General features: G+C 44.1%; 1 protein-coding gene across 3 annotated transcripts in view; it reads right to left on the minus strand.

Moving 5' to 3' along the window:
* The window catches only part of Angpt1 (angiopoietin 1), a 174,589-nt gene that overhangs the window by 13,437 nt on the left and 138,323 nt on the right, over positions 1 to 22,829 (minus strand). For all 3 annotated transcript variants that reach the window (XM_005008213.4, XM_003479828.5, XM_063257776.1), the window contains exon 7: positions 16,156 to 16,322. In XM_005008213.4, coding sequence (XP_005008270.1) covers positions 16,156 to 16,322 — 167 coding nt within the window. The remainder of the gene's footprint in view (positions 1 to 16,155; positions 16,323 to 22,829) is intronic.

Here is a 22,829-nt window from a genome sequence, read left to right on the forward strand (position 1 = left end):
GCACACTGGGCAGGTGGGCACTTTCAGCCCAGAAGGAAAGGACAAGCGTGTGGCGTTATGAAGGCATCTCCAGGCGGCTTTCTAGTAACTGGTGTTGTAGGGAAAATGTAAGGCAGAGATCCACCAGATCCCAACTTGTGAAACTCAGCAGGGAGATGGACTTGAGAAGTTGTGGCAGCCAGGGATTGGAAGCAAGATGGGACAGACGTTGCCAATAAAAGGCTGTGACATTCCTAGCACAACCAAATCGTGAGTTTCTCTAACACTGAGACTGAGAAGAAAAGGAAAGAGCAAAGGGACAGGACGAGGGCCCCCAGTCCTCTGGATATCTGGGGCTGCCGTGTGAGAAGCAGAAGATGCACTCACTCAGAGACACCAGCAGTCTAAGACTGTACCTGTCCATTTGTTCCCATTTGCATTGGAAGCTGAAATTCTGTTTTCAGAAAATACCCCTGTTTTAACAGCTAGAGTCCAAACAACTAAATCCACCACACTGAAAGTTACTAAGACTACAAGCCTTGAAGTAAAGGAAGATGAGCTCACCTTCGCATGCGAGAGACCCGAGAGACCTGAGTCCCATATTATACCTTACTGATACAGTGGAAAGCCCCCAGCCAGGTAATAGTTCCCGTCTGCTCCCAATGGCATCTGAAAGGTGACAGTTTATCCTTTCACTCAGGACACTCCGAGTACATGCCATGCAGAGTGCTTTAGGGTGCACGTCCCTTTCTGTCTTCACCAACCAAAGCCAACCACTGTGAGACCTGCGGTTACACGGGGAGCCCCTGTCCTCCTCCACGCTGTCATTGCACAGGGAGGCTGTTCCACTGTGGTACAACTACTTGTCCTATCACAGTATTACTATTTACATGCTGGCCCCACCAGACTGTAAACTCCTAACGAAAATTATTCATGCCCTAACCATCTTCGTAAACTCCACATACTATACACATAACAAGCATTCAATAAACATTTATTGAGTCAATTATGCACTAAGAGTTGAAATTGTTTACAATTAGAGTTTTACTCATCTCCAGCCATGGTGTGTATGTGGTAAAAAGACCCACTAAAATAAATACTGGCACCCATGTGAGAAAGGAAACCATTCCGTCTCATGAAGGAACTCACATCTGTACAAATGCCCTTTCTACCACATAACTTTCTCTGGAACCCAGATATTTATTTTTTGAATCTGCTTCAAAAGTTTTATGTTGTTCTTGGAGAGGAAACAAACAGATGAGAGCACGTGGTTTTCTTCTCAGTGAGCTAGAGAAACTCTGGGATTGTCGCTCCCGCGAGAGGTTCTGTTTGCAATGGGTCACTGTGTTCCACACCTGCTCTCAGGCTGGACATGTGCTCTCTCCCACTGACTGGCCCCAATTAAAGCATATCACTGACTCATTTGCAGGAGCCTGTAAATGTGTGTGAGGGGATGACCAGAAAATCCATTGTGCGAACTTGTTGCACTCGGGAAAAGGGGGGTCTAGGCAGATGCTGTGTGACAGTGACCTGCAGTCACCAACAGGAGACTGTCAGAAGATGCAGACATTTCAGAGACTTTGGGAACAGAAGAAATAATGAGCAGGCAGATAGAATGGTTAATCCTGTACAGTCTGATGAGTTCAGAATTGAGAAATACTACAGAGATATACAGACACCGAAACACATAAATCTCAAGCTGGTGCCTGTGGCTCCAATTAAGTACCAATGCATGGTAACTGACCACACGGGGCACCCGAGGCAGTGGCCACTCCCATTGCCTGTCTGCCAGCAAGGGAACCCAGAAATAAATGACAAAATGAAGAAGCAAAATGCAATCTCACACCTCCAGCTCACCCAGAACAAGTCCAGGAGTCATCAACATAGAAGAAAATGGGAGACACACCTGAGATTTTGGAAATGATAGCAGCTGAAGTGAAGAAACAAATCTATAAGGGAACAGACAAAATCAGATCAGAAACAGGATAGCTCAGGATAAAAAAGAGATGTCAGCATTTATAAATGAAATGCTCAGAACATCTAGAAAGAGATAAGAAAGTGGACAATGACAGGAAGAAGATGGAAATCATGAATGATCAGTACAGGAAACATAGAATGTCTGAAGCAGATCCAAGAAGATATCCAGGAAAGCAAAACTTCCATTGAAAACTGGCAAACTGCTTGAATGAAACTGAAGATAGACTCAGACCTTGAAGACAGGGTCATGGCTAGTGACCATAAAGGGAATGATCTCTAGAAAATAACAAAATATCAGGAAACACCAATTCAACAGCTACGAGGTGATGCAAAGAAAAACAATATAATTTAAGAATAACGGGTGTCAGTGAAAAAGCAGGAATCAACACAAATGAAATAAAAATTATTTGTAGAGGTCATAGCAGAAAATTTCTCAAGCATAGGAAAAGCATCTGATGTGCAGGTCAATGAGGCATATAAAACCCCAGTTACTCAAAATAAATCTATACCCAGACATACAGTAATCAATATTCTAGAAATTCAGCACAAGACTAGAATAGAATATTAAAAGCTGTTAGAGAAAAGAAGCAGATCATCTATAAGGGAAAGCCTACAGAATCATGGCAGACTTCTTAATGCAAACCATCAAGGCAAGAAGAGCTGGTATGAAATATTTCAGTTTCTGACAAAAGCAACTTCCAGCCCAGGTTGATGTGTCCTGCAAAACTTTCTTTCAAAATCAGTGGGGAAATCAGATACTTCCATGACAAAGAACTGAATAAATTCATGACAACCAACCTTCAAAGAATACTGAAGGACATTCTAGAAAAAGATAAAAATGACCAGAATTCCAAGAACAACAATAGAAAGAAACAACCAGGCAGGGAGAACAATTAGGGAAAACAGAGACTCACAGGCAGGAAAACAATGTGACAAAAGCAAACTAATAAATATCAGTGATTACCATAAATATAAATGGCCTCAATTCACCAATCAAAAGAACAGACTGGCAGAATGGATCAAGAAACAAGATCCAACAATATGCTGTATACAAGAAACACATCTAACTCAAAAAGAAACTCATGTACTGAAAATCAAAGGTTGGAAAACAATTTCCCATTTATCAGGAAAAATCAGGGACAGCTACTCTGTTTGTAGACACTCTGAGCTTGAAACCAAAAATGATTAAAAGAGATAAAGAAATCATTACATACTTGTTAGTGGAAAAATTCAAGAAGAAATAAAAATCATAAATATATATGTACAAAATATGAAAGCATCCGACTATATAAGGCAAATATTAATATATATGAAAAAACATAATAATACAGTTTTAACAGAGAACCTTATTACCCCATTGTCACAAAGAGATAGTTGACCAAAACAATGGATCAGCAAAGAAATAACAGAATTGAAACAAACCTGTGAACAAATGGATCCAGGAGAAATGTACTGAGTGTTCCTCCCAACAAGTTCAGAACATACATTCTTCTCAGCTGCACATGGGACATTTTCAAAAATACACTGTACAGCCCATAGAACATGCCCAAGTCAATATAAAGGAAATGAAATTATTCAATGCATATTATCTGACCACAGTGCAATCAAACTGGAAACTAATGACAATAGAAACTGCAAAAACTCCATAAACACATAAAAATTAAATAACATCATCCTCCTGTACAACCAATTGGACAGAGATGAAAGTAAACATACCTACAATTAATTGAAAATGTAAGTACAACCTCTAGAAATCTTTAGGATGCAATGAAAGTAGTTTTAAGAGAGAAATGTATAGCAGTGAATTTCTCACATCAGGAAAACAGAAAGAGCACAAATAAACAACCTAATGCTATAACTGAAGCTTCTAGAAAAAGAAGAGCAACTCAAGCCCAAAGCCCAATGAAGGGAGGAAATTATAAAGATCAGAGGAGAAATTAACACAATTGAGACTTAGAAAACAATACAAAGAATTAATGAATTGAAGAGTTGATTCTTAGGGAGAATAAATAAAATTGATTAAACCCGAGAAAACCTTATAAAAAAGAGGAAAGAAAAAACTCAAATTTATGCAATAAGTAAGAAAAGGTTGAAATCACCACAAACTCCTGTAGAAATTCAGAAGATCATCAATACTTACTTTGAAAAATCTATATTCTCATGAATGGAAAACACAGAGGAAATGGACAGATTCCTAGAAACATATGAATTACCAAAACTGGACCAAGAAGATATGAAAATCCTAAATAACCCAATATCAGCTCATGAAACTGAAAATGTAATTAAAAACTTGCTGTCAAAGAAAAGAGATTCACAGTTGAATTCTACAAGGAGTTTAAAGAAGATTTAACACCAATACTCCTCAATTCTTTAATGAACTTGAAAGGGAAGCAATATTGCTTAACCTACTCTTAGAGGCAAATATTACCCTAATATCAAAACCAGAGAAAGACCCAACTAAAAAAGAGATACTTACAAGCCAGTCTCCTTAGTAAACACAAATGCAAAAATCCTCAATAAATACTAGCAAATAGAATCCAACAAATCAAGAAGATTATACACCATGACCAAGTGGGATTCATCCCAGGAATACAGGGATGGTTCAACATACACAAATCAATAAATGTAATACACCATATCAATAGAGCCAAAGACAAAACTCACATGATCCTCTCAACAGATGCAGAAAAAGCTATTGATAAAGTCCAACACTCATTCATGATAAAAACCTACAGAAAATCAGAATAGATGGTCTTTACATCAATCTGATAAAAGCCATCTATGATAAACCAACAGCCAAAATCATACTAAATGGTCAAAAACTGAAAGCTTTCACTCTAAAAATCAGAAACAAGACAAGGTTTTCCATCATCACCACTCTTGTTTAATATAGTTCTGGAAACACTAGCCAGAGCAATTAGACAAGACAGAGAAATAAAAGGAATAAAGATAGGAAAGGAAGAAGTTAAATTATTATTATTAGCAGATGACATGATACTCTACATAGAAGACCCCCAAAAACTCCACTAACAAACTTTTATATACGTAATAAGCACATTCAGCACTGTAGCTGGGTACAAAGTCAATATATAAAAATCAAAAGCATTCCTGTACACAAACAACAAACTCATTGAGAGAGAAACTAGAGAAACCACATTCTTCACAATAACATAAAAAAGAAATACTTATGAATCAAAATAACAAAGGAATGAAAAGATTTATATATTGAAAATTATAGTACTTTGAAAAAAGAAGTTGAAGAGGAATTCAGAAAACAGAAAGACATCCCTTGTTCATGGATAGGAGAACCAATATTGTGTAAATGGCTGTACTCTCAAGACTATTATACATATTTAATGCAATCCCAATCAAAATACCATTAGCATATCTCACACATCTAGAGAAAACATTCCTAAAATTTATTTGGAAACAGAAGCGGCTCAGAATAGTAAAGATAATCCTGGGCAACAAAGCAAATCAGGAGGCATCACAATATCAGACTAGAAACTATACTACAAAGCTGCTATAATAAAATCAGCATGGTACTGGCAAAAAAAACCAAAAACAAAAACAAAAACAGACCTGAGGATCAGTGGAACAGAATCTTTGACAAGGGGCCAAACATGTTCACTGGGAGAAAGATAGTCTCTTCACTAGATGGTGCTGGACAAACTAGGTTTCTACATGCTGAAAACTTAAACTAGATTCATGGCTATTACCATGCACTAAACTAAACTCAAAATGGATCAAAGATTTAAATATTAGGACAGAAACACTAAATCTACAAGAAGACAAAGTACATAGAAATCTCGAGTACATAGATAGGGTTAGACAAAAGTTCATGAACAAAGCCAAACTGCAAGGGAAGTATGTCAAAGAATCAACAACTGGGATCTCATCTTATTAAAAAGTTTTTGCACATCAAAAGAAATCACCAACAAAGTGAAAACAAAATCCACAAACTGGGAAAAGATTTTTGCTAACTGTCCATCAAAGGACTTTTATCTAGAAATATAAAGATTTGAAAAATCAGACATCCCCAAATTTAAAGACCCAATCCAAAAATGGGCATGTGAGATGAATATACAATTCTTAGCTGATGAAATAAAAATGGCAAATAAATACATGAAAAAATGTTCAATATCACTGACCATTTAAGAAATGCAAATTAAAAGAACACTGAGATATGATCTCACTCCAGAAAGAGTGACTAATACCAAGAAATTTACCACTAACAAATGCTGGTGAGGCTGAGGAAAAGCAGCCCTTCTCCACTGCCAGTGGGGGTGTAGACTGGTGCCACCACTGTGGGAATCAGTGTGGAGGTTCCTCAAAAAGCTGGGATTGGAGGTCCCCTGTGACCTAGCTAGTCCCCTTCGTGGCATTTTCCCAGAATTGGAAATATCTTGCCACAGTGATATTTAGGCACCCATGTTGACAGCTGCACAATTTGTAATAACTAGATCTTGGAAACAATCTAAATGCCCATCCTCTGAGGGATGGATAAAAAACATGGTATTTTTTATACAACAGAACACCACTCAGCCATAAAGAATGATCAACTCAAGGTTTTCCTAGGTTAATGGGTACAACTAGAAAACATACTCATAAGCGAAAAAATCAGACATGCACTGGTGAACACCATTTTGTCTCATTAGTGTAATAAACAGAAAGAGTAAATCAGATCCCAAAGTTAAAATAGATTTAGGAAAAGAGAAAGAACTTCTCGAGGGGAATGCCATTGTTTGATCAATCTTGCATGCCCATATCTGGTAACCTGAGTAACTATTTTGAAGACAGTAAAGTACAATATACACAACCATGGTCAAATTCCTATCATCTTGTTTTGAAATCCTATATTACTGTTTTGTTCTTTGTTGTTGTTGTCATTTTGCTTGTTGGAGCAGTGTCCTTCGAACACTGTGGTGGGGATTAAAATGGTGACACCATACAGAGTCCTTAGAACGATTGCTGCATGTAGAGAAATGCTAATAAATGTATGCTAATAAAAAGGAATCAGAGAACTCAACTTCCTTAAGCAATAATCATAACACACGAAGTTGCTCGGTAAACAAGGGCTGCATGAGTGGCTACATCTAAGTGAAATAAGGACAATCACACGTGACCTCGCGAGGCGCAGATGTGTGCGGAGGGCGGCGAGGAAATGAGGCAGCCACACGGCTAGTGAAGACTGCAGGTTGCTCCCACGCTGGAGGCCCAGCAGGGGAGGGGCCAGGTCTCTCTAACCCACAGGCACACATCGTTCCAAAGGTGGGGCGAGCAGATTTCAGAGGACAAGGACAAGGACCAAACAGCTGCCTTGCTGACTGAATGCCTGGCTCAGTGTCCACTCACCTTGGCCCCGGATGGCCTGAGTACCAACCCCTCACGTGGCTGTTTACCCAGACACATCAGAACACCAGTCTTTGAGAACCCACCACTACTGTAGGGTGCTTTCTGGGTTGAATGCAGACATGTCTGGTAGTTTTGTTTCCCTTCTTCATGTTAGGGCAACAGTCCTTGCAGGTCACCCCACAGCCTCTCTGATTCTCATGTTTACTCCCTAATCCCTGTCGCCTCCAAGCTTCCTTACTTGGTGTCCTTGTTTCTCTGGAAGAATTGGATCACAGAAGGACCACCACAATTTGTGTGTGTTGATCTAACCGTTGTGCTAAGAAAGGACATATTTGGGAAGTAAAGGACGTAACATCTAGAAATAACATGGACACAGTCCCACGCCTGGCCCTCTATACCACAAGCCCCGTGCACAGAAACACGCTGAGCTGCTCTTTGCTTCACTGGCATCGACTCACCCTTGAGACTTCTGGTCTGTGCTGGCTGCAGCATCTGCACACGCTTCTCTGCAGCAGCATCCTCAGCCCTCAAGAAAGGATGATGCTTCTTGTCCAGATCCAGCCAGCCTGGGGCTGCCGCCTTCCCACCGGTGAGCACAGCCCACAGGAGCTGGAGGACTCGCACAGGACACAGCTGTGGGCCCCAGACGCACTCTGCGGCCGTGCACAGGCTTAAGGGAGGTACAGAGACAGGTGCAGTCCCACCTGGGGCTGGCGAGTGGCTGTGCTTACGCATTAGGAGCAAAGTCACCGGAACACAGAGGAAAGGCCGAGGGGAGGAGGCTGACTCTGAGGGCTGCCCTGGGCCGTCCCTGGTCACCAGTCCCAGTCGCCTCCTGCGGCTGGCTCTCGGCCTCCTTGCTTTGAGCCTTGGGCCCTGCTCTCATGAGGTGAAGAGGTGGCTGCAGCCACCTGCGCTGCGCTGGCCCAGCAGGCATGGCCCCTACCGAGCTCCCAGCCTCTGCCCTTGTCCTCCTAGCTCTGAGCTCCTCCCTGCACCCCAGGCTACTCCGAGGCCCTCAGTGCTCCCCGGCTGACCAGTGCCTATCTGCCCCCTCGTGTCTCTCCAAGTGACCCACGGACTGTCTTCATGGCACCACTGCTGCCGGCCAGCCCCCCTCATGCTGTCACACAGGTGTGCACCGTGTGAGTCCTGGACAGGTGACCTGGGACAGCCCTCAGAGGACCACAGCGGCCTCACAGGATGGCTGCGGTCTACTTCTGAAGGGAGCTGGCTGCTCAGTTGTGGACACAGGTCTCCAAGTCCTGCTACTCTGCCCATGCAGCCCAACATCACTGGGACCTTTCTGTTCATTGTTTTGGAAAAACTCAAGACCAGAGAGAGACATTAATCTGCATTAAAGTCAGAGGATTTCCCCAACATCAAGAAGGCACACAGCGTCTCTGAAGACCCAGTGAATTCATGTGTCTCCCTGCTGGGTGACTTGGGCCACCGGGGCACAAACAGATCTAGGCACTTTTATCAGTCTTTTTACTAATAACATTAATTAAAATACACTGGCAGGAATGTGTTAAACAATCTTGCCCAGATTTTAGGGAGTACACACACACACACACACACACACACACGGTAAAATAATACACCTACCAAACTGGATACATTATTTATAAATTCGAATAAAACTACTGAAAATCTTATGTTTAAAAACCTGTTCTAGAGATTTGAGGGAGCAGAAACTGCCTACCAGGAGACTGCCCACGCGTGTCTTTCTACCACGTTCATCCTCAAACTGCTGTAAAAATACCTTTCCTCTTAGTATTTCAACATAGTTTGCACTCTGGAGCCCCAGAGAGAAATGAGAAACATTTCACCAAGAAAAACTGGTTTTCCAATACCTACAAAACGCAGAGCTCAAATTTACACGGGATGCTCAAGAGACCTCAAGCCCCACGATTTTGTTTTGCCCTTAAAATACCTACAGTGCACACGAGCGCTTTCATGGTAAGCTTCTCCCCCGCACTCCACTCCCGAGGATCTGAGAGCTGGGAGGGAAGCTTGTCTAAGGTCACTCAGAAAAGGAACTCCAGATCCAAGTCCAGAGCTGGTGCCTCTGGATTCCCCCCACACGGTTTTACACATTGCTCCAAACTGCTTCCCACAAGGATCTTTGTCCAAGCAAATCTTGTGCAAAAACATTACTTAAAGGCCAAATTATTTTTAAGATTTTTTAAAACAATTTTTGCCCAAACACCCCATTTAGCTTCTCCTGTGGAATCTTTTTCCCCAAACAAGCTTTTGGTAACTATCAATTATTCAGATTTTCAGTTTCTGAGATAGGGTCTTGCTGTGTATTTCAGGCTGTTCTTGAATTTACTAGTAGCCCAGACAGGCCTCAAATTGATGGCAATCCTCCTGCCTCAGCCTCCTGAGTTCTGGGATTACAACCATGCCTCCTTTCAACTAGCCAGTTTTAATCTTTCAAATTCATCTCCAACAAATCACATGAAAATATAAAATATGAATATCCACAAATGTATGATAAATATAATAGCCAGAATATAATTATGATAGGCAGTATAAATTATTACATGTTATTATTCAGATTTACCTAGTTTAAATTCTCTGTGGTTAAAGAAGTGACTCATTCCATTGTTGTCATGCAGGATTTACTAATAAAGCTAACCTTAATTTAGCTTTTAGTGAAATGTGCTCATTAAAACCCTTTCTTACATCAGAACTGGAATTTTTGTGCAGCTTTCTTATTTCTTCTTGAAAGCAGCATAATTAAATTTATTTCCATTGGTAAGTCCTACCTTTTAAATTATAATGATGCAATTCAGTAGTTTTAAACTATGCTTTACCAATGTTTGAGACATTAGTGAGAGGAAGATGAAAAAGACACACAGTTCCCAAACCTCTTCGGGATCAATCAGTTTTGTGTGTTTCATAAAGATCGTTTTGAGAGTTTTCTTTGAGAGAGTACCTAGCCATTGGAAAAACAGAACAGATATACTCAATTTTATGAATATGATTAAGTAGTCATTTGATTAATGTTGAATATTAGTTATTGATTAATCGGGGAAGCATAGCAATCTGTCCTAGGTAGAAGGTGACAAAGAAGCCACCAACACAAATACAGAGTGAACTTGGTTTCCACCCTGAATCCGGGTGAATAAGTGAATAATAGCCAGACCACAAAGTAGATGTTTGAGGGAAAGGAAGGAAGGCTAGCAATGCAGAGCACAGCATTAGAATTTTAATAGATTAACAATAATAAATGCATTAGTGTAACCAACATTAAATTTAAAACCTCTAAGTACCTCTTACACTTCTGGGACAGTTAAGCTTGCTAAGTACACTGCATGCTTGTATACCTTTCTGGTTAGAGGACAGCATTCCCGCTTAGACAGGAAAGCTGGGGATAAAATTCAGGTGTGACTGTTGCAGGCACAGCTGGACTGGGGTGCTAACCTCCTGGCTAACTTGGGGACTTTTCCCAGTTCCCTTCCTGGGACAGCGCTGAGTTTCAGCTGGCCCACAGGGGACTCCAGTGAGAGCTGGGTGGTGCCGGTAACACAGTGGCTCAGGTCAGCGGCTGTCATCTCAGGGTGACATTTGGGGCAGAGGCATCCAGCTGGGCTCCTGACATGGGCCACTGCCCGGCACTGCCACAGGTGACACCTACACCTACACCGTGGTGACCACGCCCTGTGGAGCCCTGTCCTGCTGCTTTGGCTGATGTGCTGTTTCTTGGGTTTCTCTGAGCCCGTCTTGTTCACTGTGCTGGGTTTTATGCATTCCCTTCCCCCTCAGGTCCACAATGGCCACTTTCCTGAGTGACCATGAGCAGCAGGACCCCCTGTCATATAGAGGACAAAGCCAGATTTCTTCTCAGATCTGTAACTCTGATTCTTACTCCCCGGTTTTTGCCAGCTGACGACAGCATCTCTTCAGAGCCACAGTTCACCTGTTACTTTCCAGTACTGTTCGTTGGGGTGAGGGCTAGTGTTTTTCAGCTCTGTTTTGGGACCAATGAAGCTTTTATGAAAATGCCACTTACTTCTAAAACTGATAGACATTCTCAAGGATTTATTAGAGATATATAAATTTGCTGATCAAAAAATTTAAAGATCATGGAAATAGAAAAGATATATATATGTATATATATAATTCAATTTTAGAAAATAATTTTGAGGTGCAAGGAATTTTATAACTACTTTAATTCATAGACAGAAAATTGAGAACCAGAGAGTTATGCACTGTCTACAGATAGGAAAATTACCTAATAGAACAGTGGGGTGAGAAGAAACATATGCTGAATATTGTAATAACTGCTTAGAAGCTCATTTACTTTACAAAATTAACAATAAATTTCCTTTTATTGACGTTAGACTATGTCTAGGCACATGGTGGTGAGCGGACCAAAACTCAGACTGTAATGCCTAGTCACAGTGGGGCCTCTGCCCTTGACCATGGTATTTATTATGCCTGTTTTATGATGTGAAAATAAGCTATCTGGTGCACAGTATGCACTCACCAGTATTAATTATCAGTTCTTGCTTATGATGAGTGAGTCTCTTGAACTGTGATAAACACTCACACCTTAGAAACGTGCACACAGTTACTTAACGCAGGCTTGCTAAGAACATAATGGAATGTGGAGACTGACTGGCTGGCTGTCCACAGCATTATGGATCAGTGGGAGCATAGAATCCAGCTCGGCCTAGAATGAGGGTGACAGGATTCTCTGGGGACAGAGCTGGGGCACCTTAGGAGGGTCAGGGACAAGAGGAAGGAACAGGACTGAGCACAGGGTGACCATAGCTCACAAGCAGCCTCAGTGGTGGAAGAACTCAGCTAATTCTCAGTACAAATCGAGACCTTCAGCAGCTTTTCGGCATTGTTCTGACTTGGGGAGAGTGGATGTTCACACTCCTGAGTTGGCCAATGTCTGGATGCAACCTGTCTGCGGAAGGAGGTGACGCTGGAAGACCTCACTCAGTCAGCCACGAAGCAACACCTAGAGAGGGGACCCAGCTGCAGCCTGTTCAGCACCAACTTCCCGAGAGGCAGGGAGAGCTGAGTTCTGAAGGAGGGCCATGGGGTGGCCCATCAGCCATCTCCCACAACGGTGTCGGGAGGGCACCTTGGGACAAGAAAGAATCTGTGGTTTACGACGCGTCTAAGTAACAGAGTCGAGTCTATGCATATAGTCCCCAGAAAGGCATGAAGGGTTTGGGGAAATACAAGCAGTTACTGGATGGAGTCACAGGAACAGGGTAGGGCTGGGGTGGGTGCTGGCTGGAAAGGAGGGCAGTGGCCAGGGCATAAAGAGTCCTGGAGCCAGATGCAGACTTGCAGATATCTGAACCCTGTCCAGGTGAGAGACCGGAGCAGGACTGGTGGGAAAGTCACCCAGGCAGTAGCTTAGCAGAAAAACTTGAGAACGTGGAGAGTCTCCGGGGTGTGAGACACCCAGGAGGTGTGTGATAATTCACACTGGCTGCCTGCTATTTCACAAGGTGGATGTCTTGATCACAACACTTTTACATCCTTACTGCTTCTCACCGAGACCCCTCCAGTTCTGTGGATTTTGTTTCTTCTCTGAGAAGATCATTTGAAGTCACCTTAGAGGACAAAAGTTAAATGTGTGTAACACGTGCACACACACGTACAGGTAATTTCATCTGTCTGTTCACAACACTTAACTTTTAGCCAGTGTATTAGGGCACAAAAATTATTCTCTTCTTCATTTTAAAATTAAGTTTGTATATTATGAAGAATGTTCAGAAGTTTCTAAGATTGAATCTTTTAAACAAGAAAACATTAAAAAATCTTCCGAATTTAATTCAAAAGAGAAATGTCTGAAAAATGTAAACCTGTAAAACTCAAAAAATCCAGTGTGAATTCCTTGGTATTGAATTCAAGTCTGAATTTAGTTGAACTGAGAATGTGAAAGCCCAGTATCAGTTCCCTGTTTTTAAAGTGTGTGTAATAATATCTACCACAAAAAGACAATGGGAGTACTAACTGCTTAACATGTAAAATAATTTCATTAAACATAAACTGTCACAGATATCCCTCGTTAGTGACCTTCCTGATTAATGACCCTTTGCATCTGTGACCCAGGCATGCTGCGCAACTCACACCCTACTGCTGGGACTTGGGACCCGCTTCGGACCACAGTGCAGGCACGGGTGCACGGTGAGGCTTATGCTGGCTACTGCTACGCACAGTGTCGTAATTTCTGCTGACTGTACTATGCAGAATAGTACCCGGAGTCTAGTTCCAGTACACATTACAGTACTGCATGTGAGAGTTATGCAAATACAAGTGAAGTCATCAAGCTGGGGTTCCCTTAGACCATCCCTTTGTCCTACATATTGCAAGGTACACACAGTGTACAATTCTCACTTAGCAGCCTGTTTGCAGGGGTGTGGCTCGATCCTTGAGCGGGTGCCTGTGTACAGGACTTACTATTCGCATCCGGAGTGTGTGCACCTGAGTTGGGAGGCAGGGGACAAGGACGCGGGAAACACCTCCAGGCAGAGGCTGCATGTGGGCCAGGCCCTGGCGAGGAGGAGGAGCCAGGCGGGAGCGGCTGGGGGTGACCTCCCCTTCAGGCTCCTGTTCCATTTCTTCTGGGGGAGTGGGGAGCAGTGGTCCCTAGGTCACCCACTCTGCCCTGCTGCTGAAGCAGGTGCTGTGGCTCAGGGAGGCCTCATTTCCCATCGATGTTACTGTAGAGGGATCCCCGCCGGTGGCCGCAGGAGCAGGTCTGGAACCCCCAACTTCACTGCACAGAGACCATGCCACACAAGGTGGAGTCACCAGCTTTCTCCCTCCTTGGGTAAAAATACTGCATATTTTTTGGCCCTCTTGTTTCTCTCCCTTAAACCAGAGGTTGGAGATGAAATTATTAAGTTCCTTCTACCTTTACAAATCTGAACCTCACGGCTCACAACTCTCATAAGAAAGAAAAATGACCCCAGCACCCCAGGACTCCTGTGCCTAGGAAGACCTACCTTCTGATTGCAGGTCAGACGCTGATCTTAGCTCCCAGCAGGTGGGTGAGGACCAGAGTCACAGACATGGGCAGAGTGAGAGGCGCCATGGGGACCCCGAGGGCCAGTGCGTCCTCCTCACACAGAGGCCTGAATGAGGAGCGCCCCACACCCCAGGCCTTCAGCCAAGCCAGATGCCTTCCCAAGCTGCCCCACCACTTTTCAAAGGTGTGCAACCACCCACCCACACACCCGCCCACACATACAGCCACACACACCACGCTGAGGAGCATTTTGGAAAGGAACCAAAGCAAATTCTTCAGGAGCCTAGAAAAAGACTCCACTAGTTGTTTGCTGGTCCTATTGTCAAGCTGTCTGACAGGAGCCAAGTTTCCTGTTGTCTCAAGTTTCAGGTCAAACATTACATAAGAGCACCCCTGACGTTTGACAGTGGTTTTTCTTGTTATAAAACCCTCAAAATATTGACCTCCTTGGAAACACATCTTCATGCACGCCATCACTTGTTATGAATGTCTCTTCTTTGGTTAGTAGAGTTGCCATTAAGCCCACTCCGGCTGTCCCCACCGAGACTATCAAGTCCTCAGATCTATCTTGCATCTTCTGTTGTGGTGACATCACTATTTGTTGAGAAATTGATAATGCCTCCAAGGATCCAGTCCTTACAGAATCTATTAAAATAGAACGAGCTGCGCCGTGAAAAGGATGCAGATTTAAAATAAAGAATGTTTTATCTTAAAAAGCCAAATAACAAACGGACACAGATGAACTATGGGGAAGTAACCACACCGGCTGACGCAAGGCACAGGCTTTGGCTTCATCACTGCAGCTGAGGAAGGTCTGTCAGCCCAGGTGGTCACATTTCTAGGAGAGGAGTAGTTGGGTATTGTGAGCTGTTAATCACCGTGTTTCCAACTTACTAATTATGACTCTGAGGCACCCCGATCATGGACTGGTGCCAAGTATTGCATGGGTCACTAGGAGGATGAGCACAGCTACGATTCTCCCACATTCCTGAGGACACCACACAGGCTTTCACGGCCTCTTTGGAGGCAAAGCTCACTCGCCCTGAGATCTGTAATCTGGACCCCCTCACTGATGGCCAGACAAGCTCCGGGAACACAAGAGTCACACACTGAGGACTCGTGGAATCAGAGTTTCACAGAGTATCCTGAGTCACTTAAAAGTTTTTTCTAGTGGACGAGCTGCTCATTTAGAAGAATAATAATCAAACATTTAAAATTAAGTGTTGGTTTATTTTTATGTTTCAGTGACACGTTGTGTATACTGATACCATTATTTGGGTTTGGTTTTGGTCTTTATTTTACTCAGAGAGGAAACCTCTCAGGTAGATTTCATCTCCCCTCTTGTGCCATCATTCAGACATTCAGGGGTGCACAGTTTTCCTCTGTCATCTCCAGGGTAAGGTGAGAAAGCAGGAAGTGAAATGAATAACTAGAAAGTGTCTCAGGAGAAGGCTCCGGCCCGAGCCTGAATGGCTTGTGCCATGTGCCCCCCGGCAGCCCAGTGCTTCTAGCAGGGCCAGGGCAGCCACAGGTGCTACAGGTGCAGTGCAGGTGCAGGTGCAGGAGCAGGTGCAGGGAGTCTGCTCGGGACAGCTTTGCAGACACCTGCACCTCTCCACGCCTCTGTCACAGGCCCAGAACCCAGCTGCTGGTGAAGGGTGATTTTCAGGATCCTCCCCTCACCCCTCCAACAGCCCCAGTGCTGGTCCCAGGCAGCTGGCCCGCCTGCAGCTCAGCAGCCTGAGTCTGAGCCTGCTGGCTCAGTCTCCTCAGTGCTGGGGCCAAGCGCAGGCCACCAGCTGCCAGGCCAGGCCCCAGCCCCAGCCCACGCCTACCTGTAGTTCTGCTTTTCACTGCCTATGTGGAACCTGTCGTACTGCGAGTGGGCGCGGTTGCCCTCCCAGTCCAGCAGCTCGATCCTCAGCGTGTACTGCCTGTGGCTGGTGATGGCAAAGATGAACTCGTTCCCCAGCCAGTACTCTCCGGACGGGTTCCCGAAGCCCTGGCAAGGAGGACAAGGGGACAGGTCACCGGGGAAGGGAAGCTGTGCTCATCTGGAGCTGGGCCTGAGTAACAAGTGTCAGTGTCTCTTAGCGTGTGACAGGCATGTCTCACCTTCATTTGCGTGTTTGCAGCCTTTATTTTCAATTACTGACTGACTTCCGTGCTCTCCTGCTATATTTCTCTTCATCAAGCCAAATGTCTAATTGTGATTATGGTAAAACTTCCATAAATCAGATTCACATGGATGAGATGTTTTTGAGTTAAATGAAACAGGTTGATAGGCTCAACCAGAAAACACTTCTCAAATCAAAGATAGCTTCTGAAAAATTTCCTAAATATTAATTAATAGCTTTAACTTAAACATTTTCCAGGGAATACTACCAGGGTGGTATCAGATATGCTACTGAAAATTGTTGTTGTTACTTTTTGGAAATCCACTTGTGCTCCTGTAGCTTTCTGGACTGACAGACCCTTGACTTTAGTGGCCTTAGTATCTTCAATTCTTTTCTGGTAGGTAAGCCCAGACCCGTGAATCTATGACTGTAAGTGCTTTCGCAGCTTGGGGCACAGGCTTAGCTGTAGGCAGAGGCTGAGTTGGAAGAGCTGGGAATGAAGCCGACTGTCTCAGCCTAGGGGCTCACTGCTCCCTCTGGAGAGCAAGGTTCTTAGGCATTCAAGATAATTTCTACGAGAAAAGGAAAAAAGCAGTCCCCAAGCTTGAGCCTGATTGCAATGCTGGAAACATCAGAGATAGGGAAATAAAGAACTCTACAAGTTCTCCATTTTGGATATTCACAATTGCTTCAGAAAGTAATCCTTGGCTATGCTCCAGGGTTAGGTTCATTCTTGGGCTGCAGGTTTCCCTTCTGGACACAGAGGTTAAGCTGTGCAGTGCTTGCAGAACTTCACACATAGATGCGGAGCTGTCACACACCCAGCATGAAAAGGAAAGGAAAGGAAAGGAAAGGAAAGGAAAGGAAAGGAAAGGAAAGGGAAAAAGAAGGAAAGAAGAGACGAAAGGAAGAGGGAGAGAAGGAAGAAGGCAGGAGACGGAGCATCACAGCGCTCGGCACCAGCGTTCAGGGAAGCAGTGAAAGCACACCGCTTGCTATAGACCACGGCCAAGTCTGGTGGCCTGCTGAGTCTCGCCCCTGGAGGTCAGGCCGAGAGCGCCAGGCCGGGCTCTACCTGCATGGAGCACCCGAGGACAAGCTCCGTGTGTGCCTCCACCATTCCCTCACACGCAGCACTGCAGAGGCAGCAGTCAACTGATGCTCACAAAGAAGCACAGCCTGGGCACTGGCTCCTTTACAACAAGGGTTCCAGGCTCCATCCACACTGGGGAGAACCGCACTCCCGAGGCTTACAGCAGTCCTTAGATGGTGGCACCCGGGAGGCCTCTGCTTCCTGCGGAACCTCACACACATCAGGCCCATGAATTACAGTGGCAGCAGGCGTGAGTGTGGCCTCACACCCAGCTGCAGCTCCGCCTGCCAGGGACGGTGCACAGAGCGGCAGCTGGGGAGACAGCAAGCTAAGTGCTGTGGGGCGAGGGCACTCTCTGTGTCTTCCACAAAGCCGCACTTAAGTACCTAGGTTTTCTCCACAAAGGCAAATCAGTAAAGTTGTCTCGTGTTGCAGGCTCTCTGAGAGGCTGGGGAGAAGGGAGATTTCCCAGGGTTTGCACTGCGGTTGCTTTCCCCTCTCTGGGCTGCTGTCTGTCTCTGCATTGTGGAAGCAGAGATTGGATGCGAGGGGACGGAAAGTTTTATGGAAGGACCGTTAACTCAGAGTCACAGGCTATGGCTGTACACTAAAACACGGGTGAATAAAAGGACATTGGTACACTTAGAGTCAGAATGAAAAGCATGGTCGCCGGCTGCAGGCTTCTGAAGTCTCTCCCTGTTCATTAGGCTGTGCTGGGGAGGAGCCTGGGCCATGGCTGCGCCAGGACAGAGAGCGCAGCCTGAGCTGCTGGGGAGGAGGACCTACCTATCCGTGCTGCAGAAGGTAGGACACTAACTATTCAGGGCCTTTGTCTCTGCTGAAAATTAACAGTGACTAATTGAAGGCTTTTAGAAACCAATGTATTGCTAGGACAGGTTAGTTTATGCAAAACATGTTGACTGTAATCTGAAAAGTTAATTATTAAATAAAAAAATAGACCAAGCTGATTGCAAAGGGAGCTAAACGGTAAAATACAAGCAGACTGTCTTCTGTTTTCTTTTTTCAGTGTTGGGGATCACACTGAGAGCCTGGGGTGATGCTAGGCAAACACGCTGCCTCTGGCCGCTCCCAGCCCTTGATGCTGCAATACCTGTCTCACCAGCTCTTTGGCTCCTCTCTCCACATCTTACAAGTTTTAGAGTCCACGTAAGAGGAAAATTTACAGTCATACACTTCCCAGTTCTCAACAAAGAGCACGTATCAAAAATAGCTGCAGAGCTTTTAAAGAGGAGATGCCTCAGTTTCCCCTTTGGGATGTGGACTGAGTACTGGTGTGGCTGAAGTACTGGGCTTGGCGGTCTGCACACTTCAGTGTGCACTTCGGTCTGCACACAAACGGGATGGGCTGGATAACTGTCCTGGCAGGAGTGGGAGGAATACTCTGATTCCATAGAAAGATCCAAGCAGGGCAGCCACAAAATGCCATCTCCAGGCTGCACCACACATCCGGGGCATGAGGAGGGCCAACCCATACCTCACGACACTGTTCACACATCACGGCACACGGCACATACCTCAGGGCTCCATCCCACCCCAAATTCCTGCAGCACCCAGAGAAAACAGGAAAAGCTCTTACAGAACTCTGAACTGGAGCGAAAGGCTCAGATGAGTGGACAGTGGCAGGAGCGATGGAATTCCCCCCTTTCCATGAGTGATTCCACACTGCCATGCACTTCCCTAGAAATCGCTATGCGTATTGACAACAACCAAATCACACCAAAGGCTCCATCATTCAGATCTGCTGCCCATCAAATTTACTTCTCCTGTCATAGTGTAGCAAAAGAAAAATAAAACCACTGAAACTGCACTGAAAAGAATGCTGACTTAAAATTGGGCTTAAGAAGCACATTACCCTAAAAAAAGCACTCAAGATAAAGACCAAAATTCATTTGGTTGTGCCAGAATTTGCAGAAATGTTCAATTTTGGGTTGTGGCTTTTCTAAGTTAATAATTGTCTCTGGTACTTTGTTTGTTTTGTCTGATAATATTCACAGAAAGTGTTGACTTTTTATAGGAGAAATAAAATTGAAACCAGACAGAGTCTCTGGTTCTACAAATTTCATCTTTTTTTGCAGAAATTATTAAAGAAAATTAATAATACTGAGCTACGGTTTTTCAATGGTGCTTTAATACACAGCGTGAGTCCCTAACTGCTGAACTCCTGAGACATTAAACTTATGAGAGACTGGCAGAAATATTTCACTTCACATCTTTTAATTTCTTAGGAACTGTTCTATTAAGGTAAAGATGTTAAAATGCCATTTAAAAATGTGCTCTTGATCTCTTTGCAGCAACCAAGAACTCCCAGAAGATAGGGTGCTTCCACAAATGACTGCATTAAGGGAAGCTTTTTGAGGGAGATGACTGCAAAACAAGCAAGTGTGCTCCAGGGCATTAATCACAGCCTGTTATAAAGGGAAGTCACTTAGGGAACCGTTTGGAACTGCAAGCTTCCTTGACCCTCCCATGCAAAAGCCCCGCTGAGAGGGCACTGCTGCACCCTCCGTGGCTGGAGGGCATTAATACAGTGCCCCAGATGCCCCCTGAAAAGACCCCCAGGCCTCCCTCTCAGAAAATATGCATACAAACTAGATCTTGCCGAATCTTCTGGTGAGAAAGGGTAAGAGAAAACAAAACTCAGATCGGAGACCTGTATAGGCTTAAAGCCTACACTGAGAATCCGTAGATCACAAAGCTTCCCTGTTGGGAGAGATTCAAAAGTCATACTGATAATCCAGAACGCATATTTGTAATTCATGTGTTGATATCTCTAACAGACTTGTGGAAATGTTATGGGACAAGAGGCAGCCCACAGATAGCAACCATTAGGAAGGGAGGAGAGCGGGAAGGAAGAAGGCAGGGGAGAAACTCACTGCTACCTCAGAGGCTAGGAAGGGCGCAGCCTGCTGGTCTACCCGGCAGCAGTCTGCGGAAGACTGAGAAGGAAAAGCTCTGTTGAGGATTCCTCGAAGAGCTGTAGGGTGCAGAAAACCCAAGCAGGAGGGCTGATGGGAGCTGACATCAGCACTCTGTCGCCACTGCTGATGGAATCTTTTTTTTTGTCCTTAAGGGAAATAACAGACATGGAGGAAACAGTTTCCTTTTTACCATGTGCTTTAGTGAAAGTGAACCAAGTTACAGCATCTGATGAACCGTTTTAATTGAGAAAAGAAGCATTTGGAGCTAATTTTGGAGCTAATCTCATTTTCTGACCAAACTGACACCGAAGGGGTAAGTTTTGCAAAAACTAAACAAAGCATGACAGTCTTTCTTACATAAAACAGAAAAGAGGATAAAGTCCATAAAAACTATGATTAAAGGACAATTCCACTCTTGTTCCCGTAATGAAAAAAGAATTGCTTATAAGTGGATATAGTCGGTAAATGCTTAAAAAGACACGAATGGATTCCATACTTAGCAAGTCGGTGTTTCTGACTGAACGAGCCTGGCCTGCCAGGGGAGCAGATGTTTACAGCTAATAGCTCACCGTGTGGGAAAATCACAGTGATGACAACTTCATCTTCATTTTCCTGTTACGCTCAGTGTTAATAATCATGTATTTCAGACTTGGCTGACTCTATATCGTGGCCTGATCCTTGGGTGACTTCTCTACATCTCATTCTAGTGGTAAAAATAGTCATGAATTAAGTGGTTTGCAAAATAGTACTTTTGGCAGAATTAAGTAAAAATTTTGCATGTTGATAGTTTTAATTTAGAATAATATAATAACTACTGTTTCTTGAAAATTCAGCATGCCAAAGTGCTTCCCTTATGCTATTTCTAATTCCCACAACACTCCTGCAGTGTAGGTGGATATTGCTTGTACTTGTTCAATGAATGAAAGAAAGCACATGTGTAGGTTTCGTGATTTGCCAAAAGTCAATCCACTGAAAAATGGCAGGGTAAAGAGTGGACCTCTAAACAAAGGTGTAATTCAAGGTCCTCCTCTGAAACGTAAGCAATTTCCCCCAATACATCTATAGATTCACGTAGACAGAAGGAAGTCTTAGAATCCGACCTAAAATCCAATTCTTCCCTCCTATTCTGAAACATAAGGTGCCACCTTATGCTGGGTACTTTACACCCAAGAGGGAGAGGGCTTGCCACATAACAGGAAGTTCTCTTTGTTAGAAAGACTTAAAGTTAGAGGATTTTGTTCATACTTAGTGAAACTGTGCCTCTCGGGGATCCCTGTGTGATCACTGAGCTTCCAGTCATGCAGGATTACTGTGCAGACTGAATCAAAGGGACCAGTGCTTTTATGGGGGGCCGGGGCTGACAGTGCTGGTCATGGGCCCACAGTGTGAGCAGCGGATTCTAGCGCTGGGCTCTTCTGCACAGGTAATCAAAACAGCTACCAGCGAGGTGCCTGTCTCATTCCTTTTTCCCTCAGGTTAAAAAGACCCAACTGTCCTCTGTCCCCAGATATGACTTCTCCATTCCTCACACCTCACTGATAACCTCTAGAATAGTCCGCTTTCTGAATCCTCCAAAAGGGGAAGCGTATTTTAATGTAATCAGATCACGGTAGATATCAAAAAGTTTTGCATTTTTATGACCTAAAGTCTACATTAATGTAGACTTTTTTGTTCTTACTGGCCAATAACACAAAATGAACTTATAGCCAAATCAATCTCTCCATTTTTCAAATACTGAATTCTTATGTCATTTTATCTCCTTTATCCTGTATTCTTAATTTTTTCATATTCTTGATCTAGTGTAAGATTTTACAATTTTCTCTGTGGAATTCTATCTTGTTGGCCTCAGCCTACCTTCCTGACATGAGTTTGTGGCTCGTTAAAGACTTCAAGGCTCCAGCTGTGTCTAATTCCAAACTGTTCACCTGAATTCAGGGCATTTAAACATCTCATAAAGATGCAGCAAGCAGAGTGACACAGAGAGCTCCTTGGAGTTCTTCAAACTCTTCGCTGGCTCGGGGGCACCATTTGTGAGTGCATTAATGTGACACCTGAGATGTCGCCAGCCAGCCACAGTATCTGGTGTCTACAAGGAGATCAAGGAAGAACTCTGGCTAGCCCTTCTTCACCATTTATTGCCCTTCTGCTTTTGGAGAGAGGGATTTGTCAAACAAAATCACAATAGGAATCATTCAGTATTTGGGAGTGTAAAGTAATATTGGCTCACAATGAGGTCTTGCCCACTGCTGTACCCTCCTTCCCCCAGCAAGTTCAGTGGGTCATAGGATAAGCCCTGACATGAGATTCTGGTTGGATCACAGATGAAGGCAGCTAGTCTCAGTTTCCTCTTGAAATAAAGA

This window comes from Cavia porcellus, unplaced genomic scaffold (assembly GCF_034190915.1).
Source record: "Cavia porcellus strain 051 isolate PalLab524CR breed Dunkin Hartley unplaced genomic scaffold, mCavPor4.1 scaffold_10, whole genome shotgun sequence".
NCBI classification, from domain to species: domain Eukaryota; kingdom Metazoa; phylum Chordata; class Mammalia; order Rodentia; family Caviidae; genus Cavia; species Cavia porcellus.